The 24,511-nt window shown below is 35.1% G+C and overlaps 1 protein-coding gene across 6 annotated transcripts in view; it reads right to left on the bottom strand.

Moving 5' to 3' along the window:
• Positions 1-24,511, bottom strand: part of LOC114341580 (protein unc-79 homolog) — a 435,831-nt gene that overhangs the window by 202,302 nt on the left and 209,018 nt on the right. For 5 of the 6 annotated variants that reach the window (XM_050663368.1, XM_050663363.1, XM_050663367.1 and 2 more), the window contains exon 13: positions 7,321-7,476. In XM_050663368.1, the coding sequence (XP_050519325.1) occupies positions 7,321-7,476 (156 nt within the window). The remainder of the gene's footprint in view (positions 1-7,320; positions 7,477-24,511) is intronic. The other variant, XM_050663364.1, reaches the window with a different exon arrangement.

Here is a 24,511-nt window from a genome sequence, read left to right as displayed (position 1 = left end):
GAACGTCTAAACCCCCAATGCATTTCACTTGAAAGAATCGTCAGTTTCAGACACTTTAACTTTTTTCGTTCAAATCGCGCAAAAATCGTTGCAATTTGTTTTAGTACATGAAAAATATCCATGTTTGTGGAACATAAAAAGTTTTTAGATTATATAAATCGTATAAAATGTATTCGAACAACCTATGCTGCGCAAGCTACAAATATAAAAAAGAATACAAAAAGCGGTTCAGAAACACAAGATACAAATATATGTACCCTCAGACCCTCATGTGAATGGTCATTGAATAAGTGACCAGTTGCTAAGTAACCAAGTGTTATTTCTAATTTTAATTTGGGAGAAATCGCTTGTCGCATAACATTGTTAGTTTTTAAGAGTTTTTGTGTTACTCTTTCCAATAAAAAGTTAAATTGCTCTTGAGTCATTCTTATTTTTTTTTATAATCTTCTGGTTCTTCATCTCTTAGTTCTTGTACTAACCTTGCCGATGCCCCTAGTTCACTTCTACGTTTAATCCATTCTCTACACCAGAATCTTCTTTTGCGCCGCACAGTTTTACAATATTTTTTTTAATCAGGAGAAATACATAGGACTGCATTTAAAATACCGCGATGAATCTCTGTTGGCGCCATTTTTTTTACTGACATGCCTTCAGATCAAATGAAACATGTAAAATTTTTTAAGCGTTCAATTCACTTGAATTTAAGTGAGTTGATCAAGTCACTTGACCCATGTCAACGCAGCTTAAACGTAAGAAACAAACCAACTTTCGTAACTTTACAACGGAAGGAAGTAATTGATATAACAATGGCTGATGTGGCTAGAACTGTTAAAAAATGGCATGTATCAGAGAGGTGTTCTGTTCAGACCACTGACACATCTGTTTTAAAATATTAAGTTAAAATTTTACGAAACTTATTTTAACCCTCGTCATACAAACTGTGAAGCATATCAAACAGCAGTGAAATACTGTTGAGCCAGGATTAATGGGGGATAAGGCGTTCAATGATGGAAAGAGCAATGCTATGCATATCACTTAAATACAGGAAAACAAACACATGGATAAGACAGAAAATCAAAGTCACCAATGTGGTACAAAAATCATTAAAATTGAAATGGGAATACGCTGAAGACATGTAGCTAGGAGCGATCTAAACAAACAATTCTCACCTGAAGACCACACCAACAAAAAAGACCCAGAGGCAGACCTTCTATGAGATGGACAGATGATCTGAAACGGACTGCCGGGAAAAATTGGATACCTACAAGAAGCGTACAATAAAAAACAATGGAAAGGAAGACTTGAAGAGGCTTATGTTCAGATGAGAACGTGAATGGCTAGACGAAGAAAAAGAAGGCGTTCAATGGTTCAATAGGTGAATCACAGTCCGGCAACTAAAAGGACATACTACAGACGAAAATTTTATTTCGGGAAAAGATCAGATGAGTAGAGTAATTATTGCAAAGTTCTGACTGACTATAATAGGAACTAAAAAAGCCGAAGAGGGGATCGTGGACATTGGCATTGCCAGGAAATAGAGCAAATTGCAGAAATGTCAAGGCTCCATAAAATTCGCTTCAATAGCCCTGAGATAAATCTAAAATGAGTCAACTGAATATACTCATAATGGTGAAGAGATCTTGAAAGAAAAACCTTAAAACAAAACTGATTCACTAGACAGACGGCAATAGACTGGATTGGAGACCATTACTTATGGCTTTAAGGAGAACTGGTATGTGACAAATGAAGTGATGAATCAGGACAAAATCAAATGGACAATAAGCTTCATGAGCCCTATAGGTCATCAGACCCAAACGGGATTTATCCAATACTTCTACAGAAAGGAAATGATCTTCTGTACAAAAAATTGTATGTGATACTATTGGATAGCATATGCTAGTATAGAGGCTCATAGAGGTAGCTGTAATATCCATACCAGGCAAGACCAGACAGGAAAAAGCTAAGTTCCTGGGCTAATAAGTCTGATCTCATTTGTATTGAAAGCTCTAGAGAAAGTGCTCAATACGAACATAAGGGATGGTATATTGGCTGGAAGTCATATACACCAGGAACGGTATGCGTATAGAGCAGGATTTTCCACGGAAACTACACCCTCTCGTACAGGAGGTAGAGTACGGTCTCTTAAATAATAACAATGTTTTTTAAGTTAAATAAACAGTTAAAGTGGTTAAGTCAACCATATCTTCTATGACTGCGAGACATCAGATCGCAGGAGACTACCAAGCGCCTACAAAAATATATGGTACCCATTCCCTAGATGTATAGGTTTCCAAAATTCTGGAACAGTTATAATGAATAAACGTACTATAACTAACTGACTGCAGTATAAAGGTTTATAACAGACGACTTCCAAAAAAAGGTTAGAGGCTAATATATTCGAGTATTAGATCTACTGTATTTGATGCGAATAAACTGCATTTTTAATTAAAAATGCCGTATATTAGACACACTAATTTTCTGTGAAATCATGAGGTAGAAAACAATTTTGGAGAAGATATATTAACTAGCCAGTAACGTTGTACGAACTAATGCAGGATCATTTGGTTAGAAGAAGATTTATAAACCCAAACATTATTTCGTGGGAAGTATCGGCTGTATCGAACCAAAGATTTAATTACCTATACAGCTTCTTTAGAAATGTTAAAAAACGTTAAAAAACAAGTTTTTTTTCATCAAAGTGGTTTTATCCAACTACTAAGCATGCAAACGTAATCCAATTATACAGAGTGGGCCAAAGAAAACAGTCCACCTAGATATTTGGCAGTATTTATTAGATTTTAAGGAAATGAAGAAACAGGTCGATTTTTGATCTAAAGGGGACACATTTTTACGGTACATACATCTGTCATTTGTCAACCCCCTCCCTTTCATTTCCCCACCCTTATTTTTAAATAGGGAATAGGGGTCGTGTGCTCCCTCATTTGAAAGGTTATTCAATTCTCTATTCAGTAATATGAACATTAACATAATTATTTATACAGGGTGTCCCAGAAGAATTCATTTGGATTAAATTAATTGACACAAAAAGAAGAATGTACGCAATTTATTTAACTCAAAATACATTCTACTACTGACAGAAAACAGAGAAACATTTTTATTTGACAAATAAATATTGTTTTTCGCTTAAATTCAATATTCAACCTACCAAGAGGCAGAATGGGTGGTAGCTTGAACATTGAAATTAAGCGAAAAGCAATGTTTATTTATCAAAAAACATTTTTTTTTTTATTTTGTGACAGCAGTAGAATCTATGTTGAATTAAATAAATTACATACATTCTTCTTTTTGTGCCAATTAATTTATTTAAAATATTTTTTTCTTGGACACCCTGTATAAATAATTATGTTAATGTTTATATTACTGAATAGATAATTAAATAACCTTTTAAATGAGCTGGTACACGACCCATATTCCCTATTTAAAAATAAGGAGTGGGAGAAGTGGAAGGGAGGAGTTGACAAATGACAAATGTATGTACCGTAAAAATGTGTCCCCCTTAGATTAAAAATTTACCTGTTTCGTCATTTCGTTAAAATCTAATAAATGATGCCAATATCGAGGTGGACTGTTTTCTTTGACCCACTCTGTATTATTCAAAATAACATAAACAAGATCACTGTATAAAAAGTGAATGAAAGGACAGTATAAAATAATAAAACTGCTGTTTGGGAGCTTCTTATTTTAAAAGAAAGCCGCTAGGAACCAAAGGGTGAATTGGCCATTACTCAGCCGACTAATAAAAGAGGAGCAGCTGAGAGGAACGTATTAAATCCAAAATGTATAATTTCTAATTATCGACGAAAAAATCAGTCCTACTTAACTCCTTTCTTGATTTCGATTTATGGATTGGGTTCGTTATCTATTACAATTCGTGCTCTTTGAAACATAAATTTAGGCCTTATCGTACATCTTTCCGACAAAAATTATATCCTAACGATTATTTGAGAAGGATACAATTTGCAGAATGGTATATAGAAAAATGTAATGAAAATCCAAATTGTTATTCAAAGGTAATATTTAGCGATGAAGCTCGCATATCCAGTGCAGGAATATTTAACCGACACAATGAACTATATTGGAATGACTCAAATTCCCACTTAGTTCAAGGGATCAGCAGGAGGCAAGACAGATTCGGTTTTAACGTTAGTTGTTTTGTCAAGCATAATAAATTAGTTTATCACGTATTTGACGATAAACTAACTGCTGCCGGATATGCAGATATCTTAGAAACGAATTTAAATGACATTTTTGATGAGGAATATTTGGCTGATCGGAATACATTTTGGTTCCAACAAGATGGAGCAACTGCCCATAATGCAGAATTCGTTGGAAATTATTTAAATGAAAAATTTCATAATCGGTGGATTGGAACTTATGGTCCTGTTAGGTGGCCCCCTCGTTCACCAGAACTAAATCCTCCTGATCTTTTTATTTGGGGATCTTTAAAAAACAATATTTATAAAACTGAATTTAACACCAAGGAAGTATTATTACAAAGCATTCATCAAGCATTTAGAAAAATAAAACCAGTGCATATACTCAATTGTGTAAGATCTGTAAGAAACAGGTGTCAATTATTATTACAACAAAACGTATTTTGAACATTTATTATAATTTTCATATTTTTGTAAAATTAATTATAGTTGTTACGTTGTTTATTATTGTTGTTAGTTTGTTGGTTTATGTTAATGTTATTATTTTTGAAAAATTAATTCTTGCATTTAAGTAGTTTTTTGTTGTTGATAAATTCGTTATTCCTGTTTTTTAAGTTGATTGCTTTTATTTTTGCTAAATAAAAATGTCTCAAGGATTGGTACCCTAATATTAAAATGTTAAAAGACGTTACCGAGTGTTTTATTTTTCAGTGCCTTTAACCTGACGTCAACTATAAATAATTTATTTGCACGGTAGCTCCAACAACTGAAAATAGATAGATGATATGTCATATCAGATGAAAGAGAATTAAAAGGGTAAACGAAAAATGTCAAAATATACAGGGTGTCCCATTTAAAAAAACATAAGTATGGTTTATATTTCCTTAGCGAGACCCCATAAAAAAGTTTTTTGTACGCCACTGAATCCGTCCATAATATATCTATCAAAAGTTCCTATAAAGTTTTTTCAAATTTTTCTTAATAAATAAGATCTGTAACCCTGTCGTTTTTGACATTTTTCAATAATCGCCCAGTATCTCGATAATGTGAGGAGCTATTGATGATTTGATTGGGCAATCGTTACTTTAACGAAAAAGAAGTCATGACATCTTAACTACTTTTTTCTATCTCCTCTAGTTTTCGGTATACACTGCAAAACATACCAATTTGGGACACACTGTACATGCCTCAATTATATAGTTTTTCTTGCTCAGTTGCTCCTTATAATGATAATGGAATATACACATACCGCAAAATTAGCCGAACACCTTAAAAATGGGACATGTTTGAGGTCTCGAATTTCATAAACCAATGGTCCGATTTGAGTGATTTTTTAGTTTGTTATAGCCCTATTATTTAAGAATATCGTTGTAATAATATTGTTGCTAGACAGCTAAATATCATTTTATACCGGGTGTACCAATCATGCTGTGTTTTTTTCTTAAAGTTTGGAACACCCTGTGAAATATTCTAGCACATGTAAAATATTAAAATTACTACTCGATTGTAGACTTAGGCTTTATTAACATTCTCCTTTTTGATTCATTTACTTATGTGAGATAATAAAAAAGTTATGTGCGTTAACAATTATCCATGTTTTTCATCAATAAATCCTCATAGTAGGGGAGGAAAGTATACTAAATTTGCAGTTACTCGAACGTTATGGAGACCTATTGGATTGTGAAGAGTATGTGCTAAAATAAAAAAAAAGTTAAGTTAAGTTTTCCATAAAGTGGGGGACTTTTCATTCTTTAATTTAATTGTCCATTTGAAACAATCATTTTTCTCCGATTATAGCGTTATCTATCCATTAATTCGCAAAAATGTGTCGAATAAAAGTTGCTTATTTTTACGTAAAAAATCCAAATCTGCAATAAAAATTGGGGGATAAGATTTTAAATTAAATCGCTAACCCCACCTCCGTGGGGGCTCGTGACACCCCACGGAGAGGGGTGGGGGGTAAATTAAAAATTTTAAATACGAACCCTGCGATATTTCGCGAAATGAACATCAGATCGTAAAACTGCAAAATACACCTATTCAATATTTTTCAAAAATCTACCGAATGCCCCAAACACGACCCCCCACGGAGGTGGGGTGGGGGTTACTTTAAAATATTAAATAGGAGCCCCCAATTTTTATTGCAGATTTGGATCTTTGACGTAAAAATAAGCAACATTTATTCGCAACATTTCTTCCAATTATGGATAGATGGCGCTATAATCGGAAAAAACGATTGGTGGAAATGGAAAATTAAATTAAAAAATGGAGAGTCCCACACTTTATGGAAAACTTAACTTAACTTTTTTTGGTTTTAGCACCCACTCTTCACAATCCAATAGGTCCCCATAACGCTCGAGTAACTGCAAATTTAGCATACTTTCCTCCCCTACTATGAGGATTTATTGATAAAAAACATGGCTAGTTGTTAAAGCTCATAACTTTTTTATTTTTCAACATAAGCAAATGAATCAAAAAAGAAAATGTTAAGAAAGCCTACGTCTACAATCGAGTTTTAATCTCAATATTTTATATGTGCTAGAATATCCCACAGGGTGTTCCGAACTTTAAGAAAAAAAAAACACAGTATGATTGTTACACCCGGTATAAAATGACATTTACCTGTCTAGCAACAATATTATTACACCGATATTCTTAAATAATAAGGCTATAACATACTACAAGAATCACTCAAATCGGACAACAGGTTTAGGAAATTCGAGACATCAAACATGTCCCATTTTTAAGGTGTTCGGCTAATTTTGCCGGTGTGTGTAAATACCGAAATAATTAAAACCATTAATGAAACATGGCGAACAGAAACATGCATTTGAATTACAAAACTTACAAGAAAAAAAAAGTTTTTTTGTATTTTATGGAAATGGAAAGAGATGATAAAGAAAAATTAAAAGAAGGAAATGCAGAGATAAATGAGGATAGGTGAGATAGTATTGGAGGACTCGGTCGTACCATAATATTAATAATGTTATTATAAATAAACAATTATCTGAGGTTTACAAAAGTAAATAATTTGTGAACTTTTCGCATTTATCTTAAAATTGCCAATTATGTAAATTCAAAGGACATATGGCGGAACCCAAACCAATAAATCATTTATTGGTTTAAGTTTGAATACTGCTCGTACAGAACACACGTGTGGCATGTGTACTATGACGCCTCCAACAGAATGGACTTCTGGAATCGGCATGGAAATTACAGCATCACTTTTGGCTTCTTTCTTGTCGCTTTCTGGAGGACTCCGTCGGCTGTGCATGTCATCGTAGTTATCTTCTAAAGGTGGCTAAAACAACAAAATAATTTCAAGAAATGTTTTTATTGAGCTTGTACCACATATGCAATTTTTTATTATCAACTTATTTTTGATACATTTTTTATTCAAGTGTAATAACACACAGGTTTGGAACTAAAAAGCTATTTGAACAATTTCTACTAACTCTTATCTAATTTCTTGGGCTGAAAACCAAATGATATCAATCAGAAAATGTCTAAAATGTCAGGATTTTTCAAAAAGAAGAATGCAGATTTAGCCCATCTTTCCTTGTCTAAGTTATGAGATCTTGCCCTTGGTGTTCTTAAGCGCAGAGAATATCGTATTCTGTGGCTAACAAACTGCAAATTGTATTACAGATACGAAAGTGCTATCAACCTATCTCCGTCTTACACATCAGAGTCAGATGAAGGTGAAGTACAACCTTAGGATGATCAGGACTCAAGCTTTGACTGAAGATAACTCTGAACAAACATTGTTCTCCCAGGAAGGCATAAATGATTTGGTGAGAGATCTAGATCTTCCTAAAGATGTTTCTGAGTTGCTTGGATCTTGACTCAAGAGTAAAAATTTATTAGTACATGGAGTATCTTTTTCTTGTTTCAGCTAGGGTGCAAAAAATTTTGTACCTTACTTATCCCAAGAAGGAGATCTTGTGTATTGTAGTGAAATTAAAAATGTGGTTCAATTCAAACTTCAGTATGAATTCACTCGATAGCTTCTATTTATAAATTCATCGTAACGCAGCACAAAAGAAATTTTACTCTACAACGGTGGTTTCTACACTTCTATTGCCGTTGGACATTCTGTGTTATTAAAAGAGACCTATGATAACTTAGAGGCAATAATTCTTCCAAAAAAATCAAATGTGAAAATCACGGTTGGCAAATATGCGGTGATTTGAAGATCTTGTGTAAGCTGCTTGGACAACAAGCTAGATACAACAAGTTTCCTGGTTTTTTATGTCTATGGGTCAAAAGAGACCGTACAATTAGTGGTCAATGAAGAGTTAGGAGCCAATGACGCTTCTTCTTCTTAAAGTGCCTATCCGTTCCGGATGTTGGCGATCATCATGGCTATCTTGACTTTGTTTACCGCAGCGCGGAACAGTTCAGTGGTAGTCGTGTTATACCACTTTCGTAAATTTTGAAGCCAGGAAATGCGTCTTCTTCCCGGTCCTCTTTTACCATTTACCTTCCCTTGGAGAATCAGTTGGAGAAGGCCGTAACGTTCTTGATTTCTCATTACATGTCCTAGATATTCTAATTTTTTTGTTTTGATGGTTATGAGAATTTCACACTCTTTCCCCATTCTACGCAGGACTTCCACATTAGTAATTCGGTCAACCCAGGATATACGTAAGATGCGCCTATAGAGCAGAACTGTGAATATGTAGCATTTCAACAGACGGTATTTTGATTTTAATGATATGTCTCGACTGTTGAAAATGGGTCTCATTCTAACGTATGCTGCTTTCGCTTTTATTATTCGCTGTTTTCTTTATGTTAAGAGCTAATCCGTATCTGTTGCTGACTTCTGTTATACGATTTGTTAATATCTGTAAATAATTTAGATTATCGGCAAAAACTATGGTGTCATCTGCATATCTAATGTTATTCAACCATTCACCATTTATTAATACTCCTTTCGCACAACCGCCTAAAGCTTCCTTAAATACCCATTCAGAGTAAATATCGAATAGTAGTAGGAATAAAATACATCCCTGTCGTACTCCTTGTTCTATTGCAATTTTATCAGTTAACTGGTCTTCTATTTTGATTTTGGTCGTTTGATTGTAATAAATGTTTCTGATAATTCTTAGGTCTTGGTTGTCAATTCCAATTTCTTGCATTAGAGTTATTCATTTGTCATGTTTTACTCTGTCAAATGCTTTCTGCTAATCTATAAAGCATACGTATATATCACAATTTACATCCCTCCATCTTTGAAATAGCACTTGCACAGCAAAAGGGACCTGCCGTGTTCCCAGAGCATATCTTGAAAAGTTTTTTCCACGTATTTAATCCAAATATCCCTTTTCTGTTCTATTTCCAATACTATGTTTCCCTGATTATCTGTCAGAAATCCAGTGTTCTTGTGTTTATATAAGCCTGCAGCTTTTTGATCTTTTTATGGGGGTTAAACGAATCATGTTTTTGTTGTAATAACTCTATCTCTGTACATTTCGAGCTTAACCAATTTTCCTTTGCTATTTTAATTGCCCTTTTAATTTCGTTATATATTTTGTTCTAGTTATTCTTATTATCTTTAGCCTTTCTTCTCTCTGCCATCATACATAGAATCTCCTCTGTCATCCATTCTTTTTTCTTTGTTCTTTCAGGTCTTAAGTATTTCTCTGATATTTCTTGACTTACTTTGTGTATCTTTTCTAGTTCTAACTCTGTGCTATCTATTTCTGTATGAACCCACGTTTCTTCTTTTAGGCGTTTTTGTATATTTTCTTTTACTGCTTTATTTTTCAGTTGATTAATATTGTATTTCCGAATTTTTGGTCTTTGAATTTTCTTTAGACTAAGTTTCATTTTGGCGACAAGTGGATTGTGATCCGATTTTATGTCGGATCCCGGGTACGTTTTTATAGATGGTATAGAGTTTCTAAATCGTTTGTTGACAAGGATATAGTCTATTTGATTTCTTACTGTGTGATCTGGAGTATCCTGAGGAGATTTCCACATATACAGTCGTCTTGGAGGAAGATCATAAAAGGTGTTTGTGACTACGAGCTGTTCTTCAGTTGCAAATTCAATCAAACGGTCTCCACGTTCGTTACGTTCTCCTAGCCCAAAGGATCCCACTAAATTTCCACTTTGTCCTTTGCCAACTTTGGCATTAAAGTCGCCTATTATTAGTAGTATTTCGTTTTTCCGAATCCTTTTGACAATATTAGTAAGGTCACTGTAAAATTTGGCGAATGGATTTAGTGTCCGCCGTCATATAAACCCAAATATACAACAACACTGTAAAATTCTTCTATAATTTCTTCTGGGGCCTCCGCTGCAGGAGCGTACACTTCAATAATATTTGTTTTCATGGAAGTTGTGTTTAGCTGAACTAAGGTACAAAGGTAAGGTATTCTGACACAGGTACAAAGTGATTGACACAGTTGGCGATTGTAGTATTAATAATTAGGCCCACTCAATTTACATGCTCGTTTTTAAGATTTCTTGAGTAGAATATTTTGTAGTCTTTGATAACTCGGTATCCCGTATCTGTCCAACGCATTTCGCTTATTCTCATAATACTAATCGAGAGTCTTTCCATTTCTTGAATGGCATTATAGATTTTTCCCTATTCGTACATTGTTCTAACGTTCCATGTACCTATCTTTACGGCTGCTCGCAAAACTCTTAGAGATCTATCATCTAGAATGTATTCTGGTTCGTGAGAATTTTTCTTGTTGACGACCTGGAAGGCCTCACGGTCTGAACTAGATTTACCTTCCCTGCCGGATCTTGAATTCCGATTTTCATGATCAGTAGTCAAAATCTTTAAGTTTTTTATCACCATGATAATTGTACTAGAGATGCTTGCAAGAAGTCTTTAATGCAGTGGTTTCTCCTTGCCTTCTGTATCCTTATGCCGTTCACTAATATCATAGTTCATCCGCCTTTGAAGCCAATTTTTCAGCTTCTGGACAAAAGAGTGCTCTTTGATCCCATACAAACCCTAAGATCAAGGGGTTGCCACGTCCGCCATCCATACCGTACCGAAGGTGTTCTTCTCCGGTATGACTGCCGTTGTGGTCTTCATCCGTAACCCTGGACAAGGGACCCTAAACACTAAACAGGGACTAGGTTCCCGGGTCAGGAAACCCCTGGAATCTACGGAGGGCAGGGATTGATTCATTTTCCCTGATAGGACTGTCCAAAGGAGTTCCTACCCGTTGCCCTGATACCAATGACGCTTACAGTTAGATAAAACAATGTTCTGCAAGAAAACTTTCATCCCTCTCTCCATATAAAGGTAGGGTTTGTAACACAGTTTGTTAAATCTTTTCCAAAAGACGGATGTTTCAAATACTTGGTTTAAAAGTTTCCAGGTCTCTTGGAGGCGAAATTGGAGTAAGATATATTTCTTGGGCCAGATATCCGAAATCTTCTAGCGGATCAAGAGTTTGCACAACACCATAGCATATCTCAAAAAGATAGGATGTTCTGGAAGAATTCTTGGATAACAATAAACATCCTGATTATAAAAATATAGTTAAAAATGTTTACTGAAGTTATTCTTCCACTTGAACTATTTGCTGAGAATTTAGGGGTTTCTATCAAGAAACAATGAGATACAAAGAAATTATCAAGGGAAATGGAGCTCAATAAATATAACAGACTACTGCTTTATGCTAAATAGACAAAACGAAAACGGCGGGTTCGTTGGAAAAAATATTCCCATGAGATTTTTTTGCATCATCACATTCGTGAGACATCCTAGAATTAGGTTCAAGAAGTCGCCCACGAAAAAAGTGGTCCAAATTTTTTTGAACAATTTTTTTTGTTTAAATTGCAAAAACCAATATTTTTGGCCCGGACAAAGGACACCGCACACATCTTATGGAAAATATAATGTCACTCAAATTCAATAAAATTTATATGAATAGATTTGTTTCATATTAACGGTCAATTTTTATCATTGCGCCAACTCTGTGTTTTCAATAATAAGAGCAGAAATTGATATAAAGAAATCTGAAATCAAATGGGTACGTACATAAGTTAGAGAGAGAAAACATATTTTAAAATACTCAAATTATCGGTACTCCATAAATCAGCGGATTAGTTTCACTAATCCGCTTAGGCCCAGCGGGGTTTAAGCTGTTTTGAATAGCATCCAGAGCAATAGTGATTGTAACTGACACATTTATGGACCCAAAAATGTGATTTCGATAAACTTTAATTGCAACTTGTGCCGTAATTAATCATAATTAAGAGTTGGCGCAATGATAAGAATTGACCGTTAATTTAAAACGAATCTATTCATATCAATTTTATTGAATTTGAGTGACATTATATTTTCAATAAGATGTGTGCGGTGTCATTTTTTTTTAGATTTTTTGGACCATTCTGGACAAAAAAGATTTCTTATAGTTTTTCTCTAAAGTTGATCGTTTTCGAGTTATAAGCAATTTAAAATTGAAAAAAAAAAACGAAAAATGGCGATTTTCAAGGCTTAATAAATTGCTTAAAAGTTATTATTATGAATGTCAGAAAGTGACTAAATCAAAGTTTAAAGCCCCTGCTACAAGATCCTGAACAAATTTTTGTCATTATTTTATTACTAAGCTATTATTTTTAAGTAATAATAGCAAGCGGTAAGATCGTATTGACGCGGCTGTAAATGTGAGTGCGAGTAAGATGCACGATTGGACTGCCGGAATGGCATCTCTTTCGCACTCACAATTGACGGCCGCCTAGTACGTGCATGGCGCTCATTATTATTACGTAAAAATAACAGCTTAGTAATAAAATAATGACAGAAATTTCTTCAGGATCTTGTAGGGGGGGCTTTAAACTTTGATTTAGTCACTTTCTGACTTTCATGACAATAACTTTTAACCAAGTTATTAAGCCTTGAAATTCGCTATTTTTCGTTTTTTTCAATTTTAAATTGCTTATAACTCGAAAACGATCAAATTTAGAGAAAAATTATAAGAGATATTTTTTTGTCCAGAATGGCCCAAAAACCCTAAAAAAATTGGTCTGGGCCGAAAATATTGATTTTTCCAATTTGAACAAATAAAAATTGTTCAAACAAATTTGGATCACTTTTCGCGTGGGCGAGTTCTTGAACCTTATTCTGGGATGTCTCACGAATATGATTGTGCAAAAAAATCTCATGGGAATATTTTTTCCAACGAACCCGCCGTTTTCGTCTTGTCTAAAAGGGATCATTCCAGATAGTGCTTATAAGTGCTTTATAATAAAAGGGCCTGCCTAAATGGATAATAAAAAATTATATGTGATCAAACTTTATTAATTAACGTTTTTGACTAAACAAGTTTTTTTATAATAGACTTTTATGGGAGATGTTACTAGTAAAAAAGTCAGGTTGGATAATGATAATAAAAGTTTAAATTTCTCAACAGTCGTTAATAATTTAAATTTATCGTCCCAACTTTTCCGTGGCCTTCCTTTTGTAGAGCTCATTGTTGTATCTGGATCTCCATTCTCCATTTTCATCAATAGGTCCAAATATCTTCATTTTCTTTCAGAGACTTCCAGCTTTCGTTTTGTATTTTCTGTCATCACTCATGTTTCGCATGTTAGACGAGGGCGTTTAGCACAAAATAAATAAATTTTTAAATACAGCACCTAGAGACTTGCAGTTTTTTGCACTATGTTCAGGATGACGTCAGGAGAAAAGTCTACTATTCAAAAATGGGTGGAAATGCATAATTTCACTGTAAAGTGCATAAAATGCATCCAAAATTGCATAAATTTAAAAATAAAGTCAAAACCATCATACAAAGGAACAAAATTTATTATTTGGGGGGTTTTTGGGGTCACTGAATACGATTACACAATCAGAACAGACCCCTGGATCACCTGGTGCCCAAGGTCACGGCACGAGACGTCATCTTCTGGAGTTTCGATAGTTTTCGGCATTAAATCGATGCAAACGGATTACTCACGAGTTTTAGGGGTCGTTAAATACGAATATGATATCAGAATTGACTTCCGGAGTACCTGGTGCCCAGGGTCGCTACTAAGTCACGTCATCTTCTGAGGTTTCGAGGGATTTCGGCACTAAATTGATGCAACTGGACTATTCGGGGGGTTTTTGAGGTAGTTAAACACGAATATGCCATCAAAACAGACCTCTGGATCACCTGGGCCCAAAGTCACTGCAAGGGACGTCATCTTCTGGACTTTCGAGGGGTTTCGGTATTAAATTACTCGGAGGTTTTTGAGGTCGCCAAAAACGAATATGCCATTAGAATAGACTACCGGATTACCTGGTTCCCAAGGTCACTGCAAGGGACGTCATCTTCTGGAGTTGTGAGTGCTTTCGGTATTAAATTGATGCAAATGGATTACTCAAGTGTTTCTGGGGTCGCTAAACACGAATATGCCATCAGAATATTGAATTCATTCCGGAGTACCTGGTGCCCAGGATCGCTACTAAGGCACGTAATCTTCTCGAGTTTCGAGTGTTTTCGGCATTAAATTGATGTAAACGTATTACTCACGGGTTTTTGGGGTCGGTAAAAACGAATATGATATTAGAACTGAACTCAGGAGTACCTGGTGCCCAGGGTCGCTACTAGGGCACGTCATCTTCTGGGGTTTCGAGGGTTTTCCGAATTTATTAATTTAATTTAATTTAATAACTTCGGAACACCTGGTGTCCAGGGTCGCTACTAGGGCACATCATCTTTCGGGGGTTTCGAGGGCTTTCGGCATTTAATTTATGCAAATGGATTACTGGAGGGTTTTTGAGGTCGCTAAACACTAATATGCCATCACAACCGACCTCCTGTGCACCTGGTGCCCAAGGTCACTACCAGGGACGTCATCTTCTGAAGTTTTAAGGAATTTTGGCACTAAATTGATGAAAATAAATTACTCAGGGGTTTTTGAGGTCGGTATACACTAACATGCCGTCAAAAGAGACCATCGCAGGACCTGGCGCCCAGGGTCACTGCAAGGGGCGTCATCCGCTAGGCGAGGTTTTCGGTACTATATTGATACAAACAGAATACTTATAGGTTTTTGGGGATGCTGAACACGAATACCCGATCAGAACAAACACCGATGGACCTGGTGCCTAAGGCACGTCATCTTCTGGAGTTTCGAAAGTTTTAGGTACCTACTCAATTGATGCAAACAGACTACTCACGGGTTTTTGGGGTTGCTAAACACAAATACGCCATCAAAAGAGACACCGGATCACCCGGGCCCAAGTCACGTTATCCTATGGAGTTTTGAGAGTTTTTGACATAAAATAGATTCAAACGGATTACTCATGGGTTTTTGCATTATTTGCATCAATTAAGTACCGAAAACTCTCTAAACTCCAGAAGATGACGTGCCCTAGGTATTAAGTGCTCTGGTGTCTGTTCTTATGAAGCAATCCTGTTCAACAACTCCAAAATCCGATGAGTTAGTAATCCGTTTGCATTAATTGAATGCCTAAAACCCTCGGAACTTTAGAATATGACCTGCCTTAGGTACCAGGTTCTCCGAGGGTGAGATCTGATGGCGTATTCGCGTTCAGCAACCCCAGAAACCTATGAGTAATCCGTTTGCATCAATTTAGTATCGAAGACTCTCGAAGCTCCAGAAGATGACGCCCCTAGCAATAACCTTTGGCACCAGGTTCTTCGGGATTCGGTTCTGATGGCATATTCGTACTTAGCGACCTCAAGAACCCCTCAGTAATCCACTTGCATCAATTTAATGCCGAAATTTCTCGAATCTCCAGAAGATGACGTCCCTTGCAGTAGTCCTGGGCACCAGGTACTCCGTGGGTCTATTCTAATGGCATATTCGTATTTAGCGACCTCAAAAAACCCCCGAGTAATCCATTTGCATCCATTTTATGCTGAAGACCCTCGAAACTCAAGAAGATGACGTGCCCTAGTAGCCATCCTGGTCACCAGATACTCTGGAGTTCAATACTGATATCATATTCGTGTTTAGCAACTCCAAAAATACGTAAGTGATCCGTTTGTATCAATTTAATAGTGAAAGCCCTCGAAACTCCAGAAGATGACGTCAGTTGCAGTGACCTTGAGCACCAGGTGATCGAGGAGTCTGTTCTAATGGCATATTCGTGTTTACCGACTCAAAAACCCCCGAGTAATCCATTTTTATAATTTTAATGTCGAAATCTCTCAAACTCCAGAAGAGGACGCCGCTTGCAGTGAGCTTGGGCTCCAGGTGCACAGAGAGTCGGTTTTGATGGCATATTCATGTTTAGCGACCTCAAAAACCCGTAAGTAAACCGTTTGCATCAATTTAATACCGAAAGCCCTCGAAACTCCAAAAGATGACGTCCCTTACAGTGACCTTGGACAAGACGTGATCCTAATGTCTGTCCTGATGGCATCTTCGTGTTTAACCACCTCAAAAACCCCCCGAGTAGTCCAGTTACATCAATTTAGTGCCGAAATCCCTCGAAACTCCAGAAGATGACGTGCCTTAGTAGCGACCCTGGGCACCAGGTACTCCGGAAGTCAATTCTGATATCATATTCGTATTTAGAGACCATTAAAACTCGTGAGTAATCCGTTTGCATCGATTTAATGCCGAAAACTATCGAAACTCCAGAAGATGACGTCTCTTGCCGTGATCTTGGGCACCAGGTGATCCGGGGATCAGTTCTGATGGCGTAATCGTATTCAGTGACCCCAAAAACCACCCAAATAATAAATTATGTTTCTTAGTATACTGATTTTGACTTTATTTTTATATTTATGCAATTTTGGATGCATTTTATGCACTTTACAGTGCAATTATGCATTTCCACCCATTTTTGAATAGTAGACTTTTTCCTGACGTCATCCTGAATATAATGCAAAAAACTGCAAGTCTCTAGGTGCTGTATTTAAAAATTTATTTATTCGGGTGTTTTTAGTGCTAAATGCCCTGGTCTATGTATAACATGGATGTTATACATGCGAGACGCATATTATTAGTCTCATAATAGTTTTGTAGATCCTGATTTTCGATCTCCAGTGTGTGTTTTTGGAGTGGAACACATGGGCAAATGAAACAGGCTTTGTTTCCCTTTACTATTCTTCTTTGAATTTCTAGTTCTTCTATTCTATCCGTGCTTAATGTAACACCCAGATATGTAAAACTTTCCACTCTTTCCGTATCGTCCTCTGCTTCAACTGTGACTGTGAGTCTATTTCCCCTAGCTCTTGCCTGTGTTAGCTTTTTTGTATTTTGAATATTTATTTCTAGTCTGGTCTCTTTTGTCCCTGTAATTGTGAATATATTTCTGCCGTCTCTTCCGTTCTTCTTCTTCTTCTTCTTCTTCTTCTTCTTCTTTTTGTATAGACATGAATCTGTCGGTTTTTTCAATGTGCCTCCAGTAAGTTGTCGTTCCATAGTTTTCGTGGTTTTCCCACTGATCGTCTTCCTATTGGGGAACCGTCTCTCACTGTCCTTACTACTCTATTTGTTATCATTCGACTTATGTGGTCATTCCATTCTACTCCTCTTCTGTTTCTTCTTCTTCTTCAGGTGCCATCTCCGCTACGGAGGTTGGCAATCATCACAGCTATTTTAATTTTTGAGGCAGTAACTTTTTTAAGTTTTGCATCCAAACCATTCTCTCAGGTTCTTTAGCCATGAAATTCGTCTTCTTCCGATGCTTCTTCTGCCATCTATATTTCCTTTCATTATGAGTCGCAGGATGGCATACTTCTCGCCCCGCATCACATGTCCGAGATACTGTAGTTTTCTTTCTTTAATTGTAAGTTCAACTTCCTTCTCTTTACCTATTCTTCTCAGTACTTCGTTGTTCGTAACTCTATCTACCCAGGAAATCCTCATAATTCTTCTATAGGTCCACATTTCAAAGGCGTTAAGTCATTTCATTGTCTCTACATTTAACGTCCATGATTCCACTCCATAGTATAGTACACTGTATACGTAACATTTTGTTAGGCGTACTTTAAGAGCTAATGTTAAATCTTTGCTACATAGGACCTTTTTCATTTTCATAAAATTAGAACGTGCTTTTTCGATTCTTACTTTGATTTCTGCAGTGTAGTCATTATTTTCTGTTATAAATGTTCCTAGGTAAGTGTGCTTTTTTACTCTTTCGATCTGCTGGCCCTCTACTATCAAGATTTCGTTAGTATTATGGTTGTTTTTACTAATTTTCATAAACTTCGTCTTTTTGATATTGAGAGAGAGTCCGTACTACCTACTACACCTTACTATTTTACTCATGAGCCTTTCCAGGTCCTGTAAACTATCGGCTAGTAATACTGTATCATCTGCATATCTGATGTTGTTAACTAAGACTCCATTTACTGTTATACCGATTGTTTCATCTTTCAGAGTTTCTCGCATTACCTCTTCAGAATAAGCGTTAAATAATAGAGGTGATAGTATGCAGCCTTACCTGACTCCTCTCCTTATTTCAATCTCTTCAGATGTTTCTTTTTCAATTCTTACTATTGCTCGCTGATTGTAATAGAGGTGTATTATTAGTCTTAAATCTCTTTCATCTAGGTTTTTAGTTTTCAGAATTTCCATAAGTCGATCATGTTTTACTTTATCAAACGCCTTATTGTAGTCTATAAAACAGACGTAAAGAGGACGGTTAACATCGAAACATCTCTGTGTCAGCACGTTGAAGGAGAATAATGCCTCTCTGGTACCCATACCATTACGGAATCCATATTGAGTGTCACTAATATCCAGCTCCAGTTTAGAGTGTATTCTGGCGTGGATAATTTTCAGCAGAATTTTCAAGGTATGTGACATTAAGCTTATGGTTCGGTAGTCACTGCATTCTTTGGCATTCACTTTCTTTGGTAAACACACAAATGCTGATGTCAACATTCCTCTAGGGATGATTCCCGTAGTATAGATAGCGCTTAACAGTTCTACTATTATGTCCAGGTTTTTCTCGTTGACCAACTTTATCAGCTCGCTAGGTAATTCATCTGGACCAGCAGATTTATTGGTTTTCATAGAGTCTATTGCCTGACTAACCTCTGATTTGGTTATCTCTGGGCCCACATCTCCGGTTTGGCTATCTACGGATGTACTAGTTGTACTAGTTTAGCTATCTGCGGATGTACTGTTTCTTACCCAGTTATTAGTATTCTCCACCTTGCATCTTCGTCGTATATCTGTACTTCTAGCTCTGTCTATAGAGTCTTACCATTGATTATTCGAAGGGTTTTCATCTCGGCTGTTTCGAGAAATCGTTTTGTCCTCTCTGTGTCAGGTCGTGTTTCTTCCGCGTATGTCATTATTGGTCTGATGACTATTTTGTAAATTCTACCTCTCATTTTTTCTTTTCTGATATTTTTATTTCTCCATACTGTGTCGTTCAGGCAACCTGTGTCGAGTTTTCCGTAGCTGGATAGTGTGATTCCTAAATATTTAAACTCCATCACTTGTTCTATTATCTGACCATCCTCTTCCGTTCTTCGAGATATAATGCTGATGTGATCGGCATAGGCGGCTATCTGTATTGGTTTATTTGTTTGGAGCTTAGCTCCTCCTATCACATATTTGAAAGGCAGGTTTAATAGTGTCGGTGCCAGTCCCTCTCCTTGCTTTAATCATTTGACTGTTGGAAAGTTCTCAGTGAGCTCATTTTGAATTCTGACAGTTGCTGTAGACGAGTCCATTGTTGCATTTACTAATCAGATGTATTTTTGAGGGATGTTAAAGTAATGTTACGTAAAGCTAATATTTGAGACAACTTGTTTCTATTTAGTCGTAGACCTATTTGAAATCTAGAAATATGTTGAGGACTTCAATGTTGTATTTCCAGAATTTGTCTAGAATTTATTTCACTGTGAATAGCTGATCAATTGTACACCTTTGAGTATGTATGTAAGTAAAAACTTTGTACGAAGTGCACAAGAGGGTTATGCCGAGATAATTCTCGCATTTCACTTTATCCCGTTTTATACAGATTGGGCATACAATCCCGTTTTCCAGTCGCTAGGAATCTTTTCATCATTCCAAATTTTATTTATGAGCGCATTTGGCCTACTAGGTGTTCTCCACCTAATTTATATAGTTCATAGTAGTCCAGAGAAGTAAGGTTTTTGTCGGGATACTTTAGCAGCCACTTTGCCGGTTGCAAATGGGTTTTTTGGGTACTATATACCTAATACATTATAAATACAAAAGTGCCCGTCACAGTTCGGACGAGAATTTTAGTTATTAACAAATAAGTGTCAAAATGGCAGTTTTTTCGTTTAAATCGCTACAGGCACAGGTAAAAATAGGGTAATTAAATATCTTATTTAGACTATTCATCTTTTAGTAGATGAGCAAAGGTTCAAAATGGCAGTTTTTGAATTTTGGTCCGATCATCTGTTGCTTCGTTAATTGCAAAATAAGACTAAAATTTCGAAAATAAAAAATTTGCTATAACTTTTGCGAAAATGAACTTAAGGCTTTGATATTGCATGAAAAGTTAAGACAACCAGTACGTACGTATCATGCACAAAAAATTTCAAGACAATTCGTCAATTAGTTTAAATTTTATTCAATTTGTTTATCCCAAAGAGCTTTTTTTGCAATGTTATTGTTTAGAAAATAATAATGATACAGCAAATATGTGGAGACTACATGAAATAAAAACACTTATATTTTCAAATAATTTAAAAATCAATCAAAAGTCATTTTTGTCATTCCGAAAACATTTTACTAAATTAAAGCCATTTTTGGCTTAAAAACAATTTGAATAAATTTGTTAATATTGACTGTAGAGTAAATCTACTTTGAGATTTCAAAAGCTGAAATTTTTACACGAATTTTCAAAACAAAAACTTTTCGCCTAGGTTAAATGCGGTCAAAGTTAGCCACTTTTATTATTTAATTCACAGTTACTTCTATATACATAAAATTCTCCTGTAACAGTGTTAGTTACCATACTCCTCCGAAACAGCTAGACCGAGTTTTATGAAATTTTACACGTATATACTGTAGGACTATGAATAGGTTTTAATCTATTTTTCATAGCCATAAATTATAAAGGGGTTGCCTCCTGACATTTTTTTAAATTTTTTTGGACAAAATTGTCTACCTTAATTTTATATGGTGTAGAATTAAAAAATACATACAACCCTTAATTTTCACTCTTCTATCACCAACCCCCATTTTTTAATAGCCGTCTATATATTTACATCTATAAAATTCTCCTGTCACAGTGTTAGTTGCCATACTCCTCTGAGGCCGCTTGACAGATTTTTATGAAATTATATATGAATATTCGGTAAGTCTTAGAATCGGTCGTAATCTATTTTTCATATCCCTGAGTGATAAGGAAGGTTCCTCCTAACAATTTTTTATGTTAAGTGGGGATATGTCACCTAACGTACTCTGCAAGACTACAAGTACATACAAATTGAAAAGATTATGATCAAAATCCATCAACAATCAAATTATGATCATAAAATCCATTAATCGCAGCATATTATGTTTGAAGAATCAATTTCATTTTTTGAGTGCACGGATTTTAATAATTCCCCTTCGCCGACCACGAATCGATTTCGTTAGGACATAATTTTTAAAGCTTTATTAACCACTTTGTTCAAGTTCAAAGTTTACTCAGACTTTTACACATAAACTATATACCTTGAGCTTCAAAATGGCGCTAGTTAGGTTGCTTAATTGTTATAAACAAAGTAGCTGTGAATTAAATAAAAAAAGTGGCCAACTTTGATCGTAATTAACCTAATCGTAATTAAAATTCGTGTAAAAATACCAGCTTTTCAAATCCCAAAGTAGTTTTAATCTAGAGTCAATATTAACAAAGTTATTCAAATTGTTTATAAGCCAAAAATGACTCTACTTTAGTAAAATGTTTTCGGACTGATAAAAATGACTTTTTACTGATTTTTTTTATTTGTTGAAAATATAACTATTCTTCTTTTACGTGGTTTCCACAGAACTGCTATATCATTCTTATTTTCTGAACAATAACATTGCAAAAAAGCTCTTTGGGATAAACAAATTGAATAAAATTTAAACTAATGGACGAATAGCCTTAAACTTTTTTGTGCATTATATGGACTGTTTGACTCAACTTTTCATGCAATATGAAAGTCTAAAGGCCATTTTCGCAAAAGTTATAGCAAGTGTTTTATTTTAGAAATATTAGTTTTAATTTGAAATTTCCGAAGCAACAAATGATCGGACCAAAATTCAAAAACTGCCATTTTATACCTTTGCTCATCTACTAAAAGAAAGATACTACAAATAAGATGTTTAATTACCCTACTTTTTCCTTTGGCGATTTAAACGAAAAAACTGCCATTTTTGACACTTATTTGTTAATAACTAAAATTCTCGTCCGAACTGTGACGGACATTTTTGTATTTATAATGCATTAGGTATATAGTACCCAAAAAACCTATTTGCAACATGGCTGCTGAAGTGTCTTGAACATGGTATATTTTTGCCTTATTTCGTTGGCGTATAGGGGACATTGTCAATGCCTAAAGCCTTATCATTAATTTATGCTCGTATTGCTTGTTTACGCTTTTGCATCGTTGGGAGCTATATATCGGTATGTCCCTCAATGTGCTGCATGTACAGCTGGTTCCTAAACTGATACGACTCTTAGTAAGATTTGATCATTTTGAGCAGTGTATTTGATTGATCTGGCATTATATTGTATTTATTATGACAGACAAATAACAAAAAAAAACAAACAAACAACAAACAACTGATTACATATGTTAATTCATAAATTGTAATAATTATTAAGGTCTAAATTTTGATATTATTTTGAATTCCTGCATTTTATAAAGAGTAAGTATATAAATGATAGATTTTACATAAAATAGGGTTGTTGTTATTATTTTTGTTATTATTATCTAAGGAATAAAACAAACGACTTAACTCAACAGTATATTAAATTTTAAGATTTGGCAGTGACAGTGACAGTATGTAAATAATAAGTATTTATTCTTCAAAATACACTGCTCAATTTTCTACAAAATACGCTTTAAGAGTCGTATCAGTTTTTTTAGGAACCAGTTGTACATCTTTATTTTCTTGCGTCCCTAAAAGAGTTCAAAAGTAAGTTTTCCAGACTGATGTTATTTCTCTTAGATCGCTGGTTATCTGCCCTTCTTAACTTCTGCATCGATCTCTATCCTACTCTTAAGTTGCGTATTCTGTCCTCTAACAGTATTCTCCTTCATCCATACTTGGTCATTCACGGGTTTAATTAGTTTTCTCTAAATGATCATTTTAGTTTAGTCAAGAACGCTAAAATGTTTTTAAAAATCATAAAATATATTAAAACAATAGTGTGTGGTGTTTGTGTTAAAAAGTTGTATAGCATGAGAATGATTGGCTTCGTTTCAAGAAAAATATATCTACTTTTTATTTGATAAATTAATATATCCAATCTTGCATATTATATGCATTATATCTACAGGTAAATTTAAGTGGCGTAAAATATATAAATAATAAAATGTTGAATGAATTGCATATGCGAGTTCATTGTGAATTAAATAAAAGAGAGACATACTCGCAATCATTTATTGTATTACTCCGACGACACGTTTCGCTGTATATAATTTGCACAGCATCGTCAGGTCACGGTTACAAGTATACTATTACTAAATGCTACAAATTACAAAAACCAGAATTAGAACGTGTCTGGTGGTTATCAAAGATTATATGATCAAGCCATTATTAAAAAATATAAAATTACAACTACAAACATACAAACATGCATGCATATATACTCGTACAAGTATACACTCATATATAGGTACACATGCACACATATAATCTAGCTAGACGTAGTGGTATCGGATTATGCCATGTATAAGTGTTGTATCACTATCGTGCGGACTTTAGAAATCACTCCTTGTATCGGCATGTAAGTACAACACTTATACATGGCATAATCAGATACCACTACATATAGATACGTGTGTATGTGTATACGTATATGAGTGTGTACTTGTATACGTGCATGCATATGTGTATGTAGTTGCAATTTTATATTTTTTAATATTGGCTTGATCATATAGTCTTTGATAACCACCAGACAACGTTCTATTTTCTGGTTTTTGTCATTTGTAGCATTTAGTATACTCAGGGCCGCGTTTAGGTCAATTGACGCCCTAGGCAATTCTCTAATAGCCGCCCTTCAAGCATGTATCATTTTTGCGAAAAAAAATTGCAAGCAGATTTTTTTTATTTAAATAAGAATACATAAAAATTGTCATTGCAGTTCGATCACATTAGATTTATTTCTTGATTTTTCTCGGAAAAATCATCTATAATGTCGTCATAATTTATCGCCTTTGTTACGTCACTTTCTATGGACCAAATCGACAAATTGTTAAGACGTTCTT

Source organism: Diabrotica virgifera, chromosome 10, assembly GCF_917563875.1.
Source record: "Diabrotica virgifera virgifera chromosome 10, PGI_DIABVI_V3a".
Taxonomy (NCBI): domain Eukaryota; kingdom Metazoa; phylum Arthropoda; class Insecta; order Coleoptera; family Chrysomelidae; genus Diabrotica; species Diabrotica virgifera.
The sequence above is the reverse complement of the archived record's forward strand: the minus strand, read 5'-3'. Positions and strand labels throughout refer to the sequence as shown.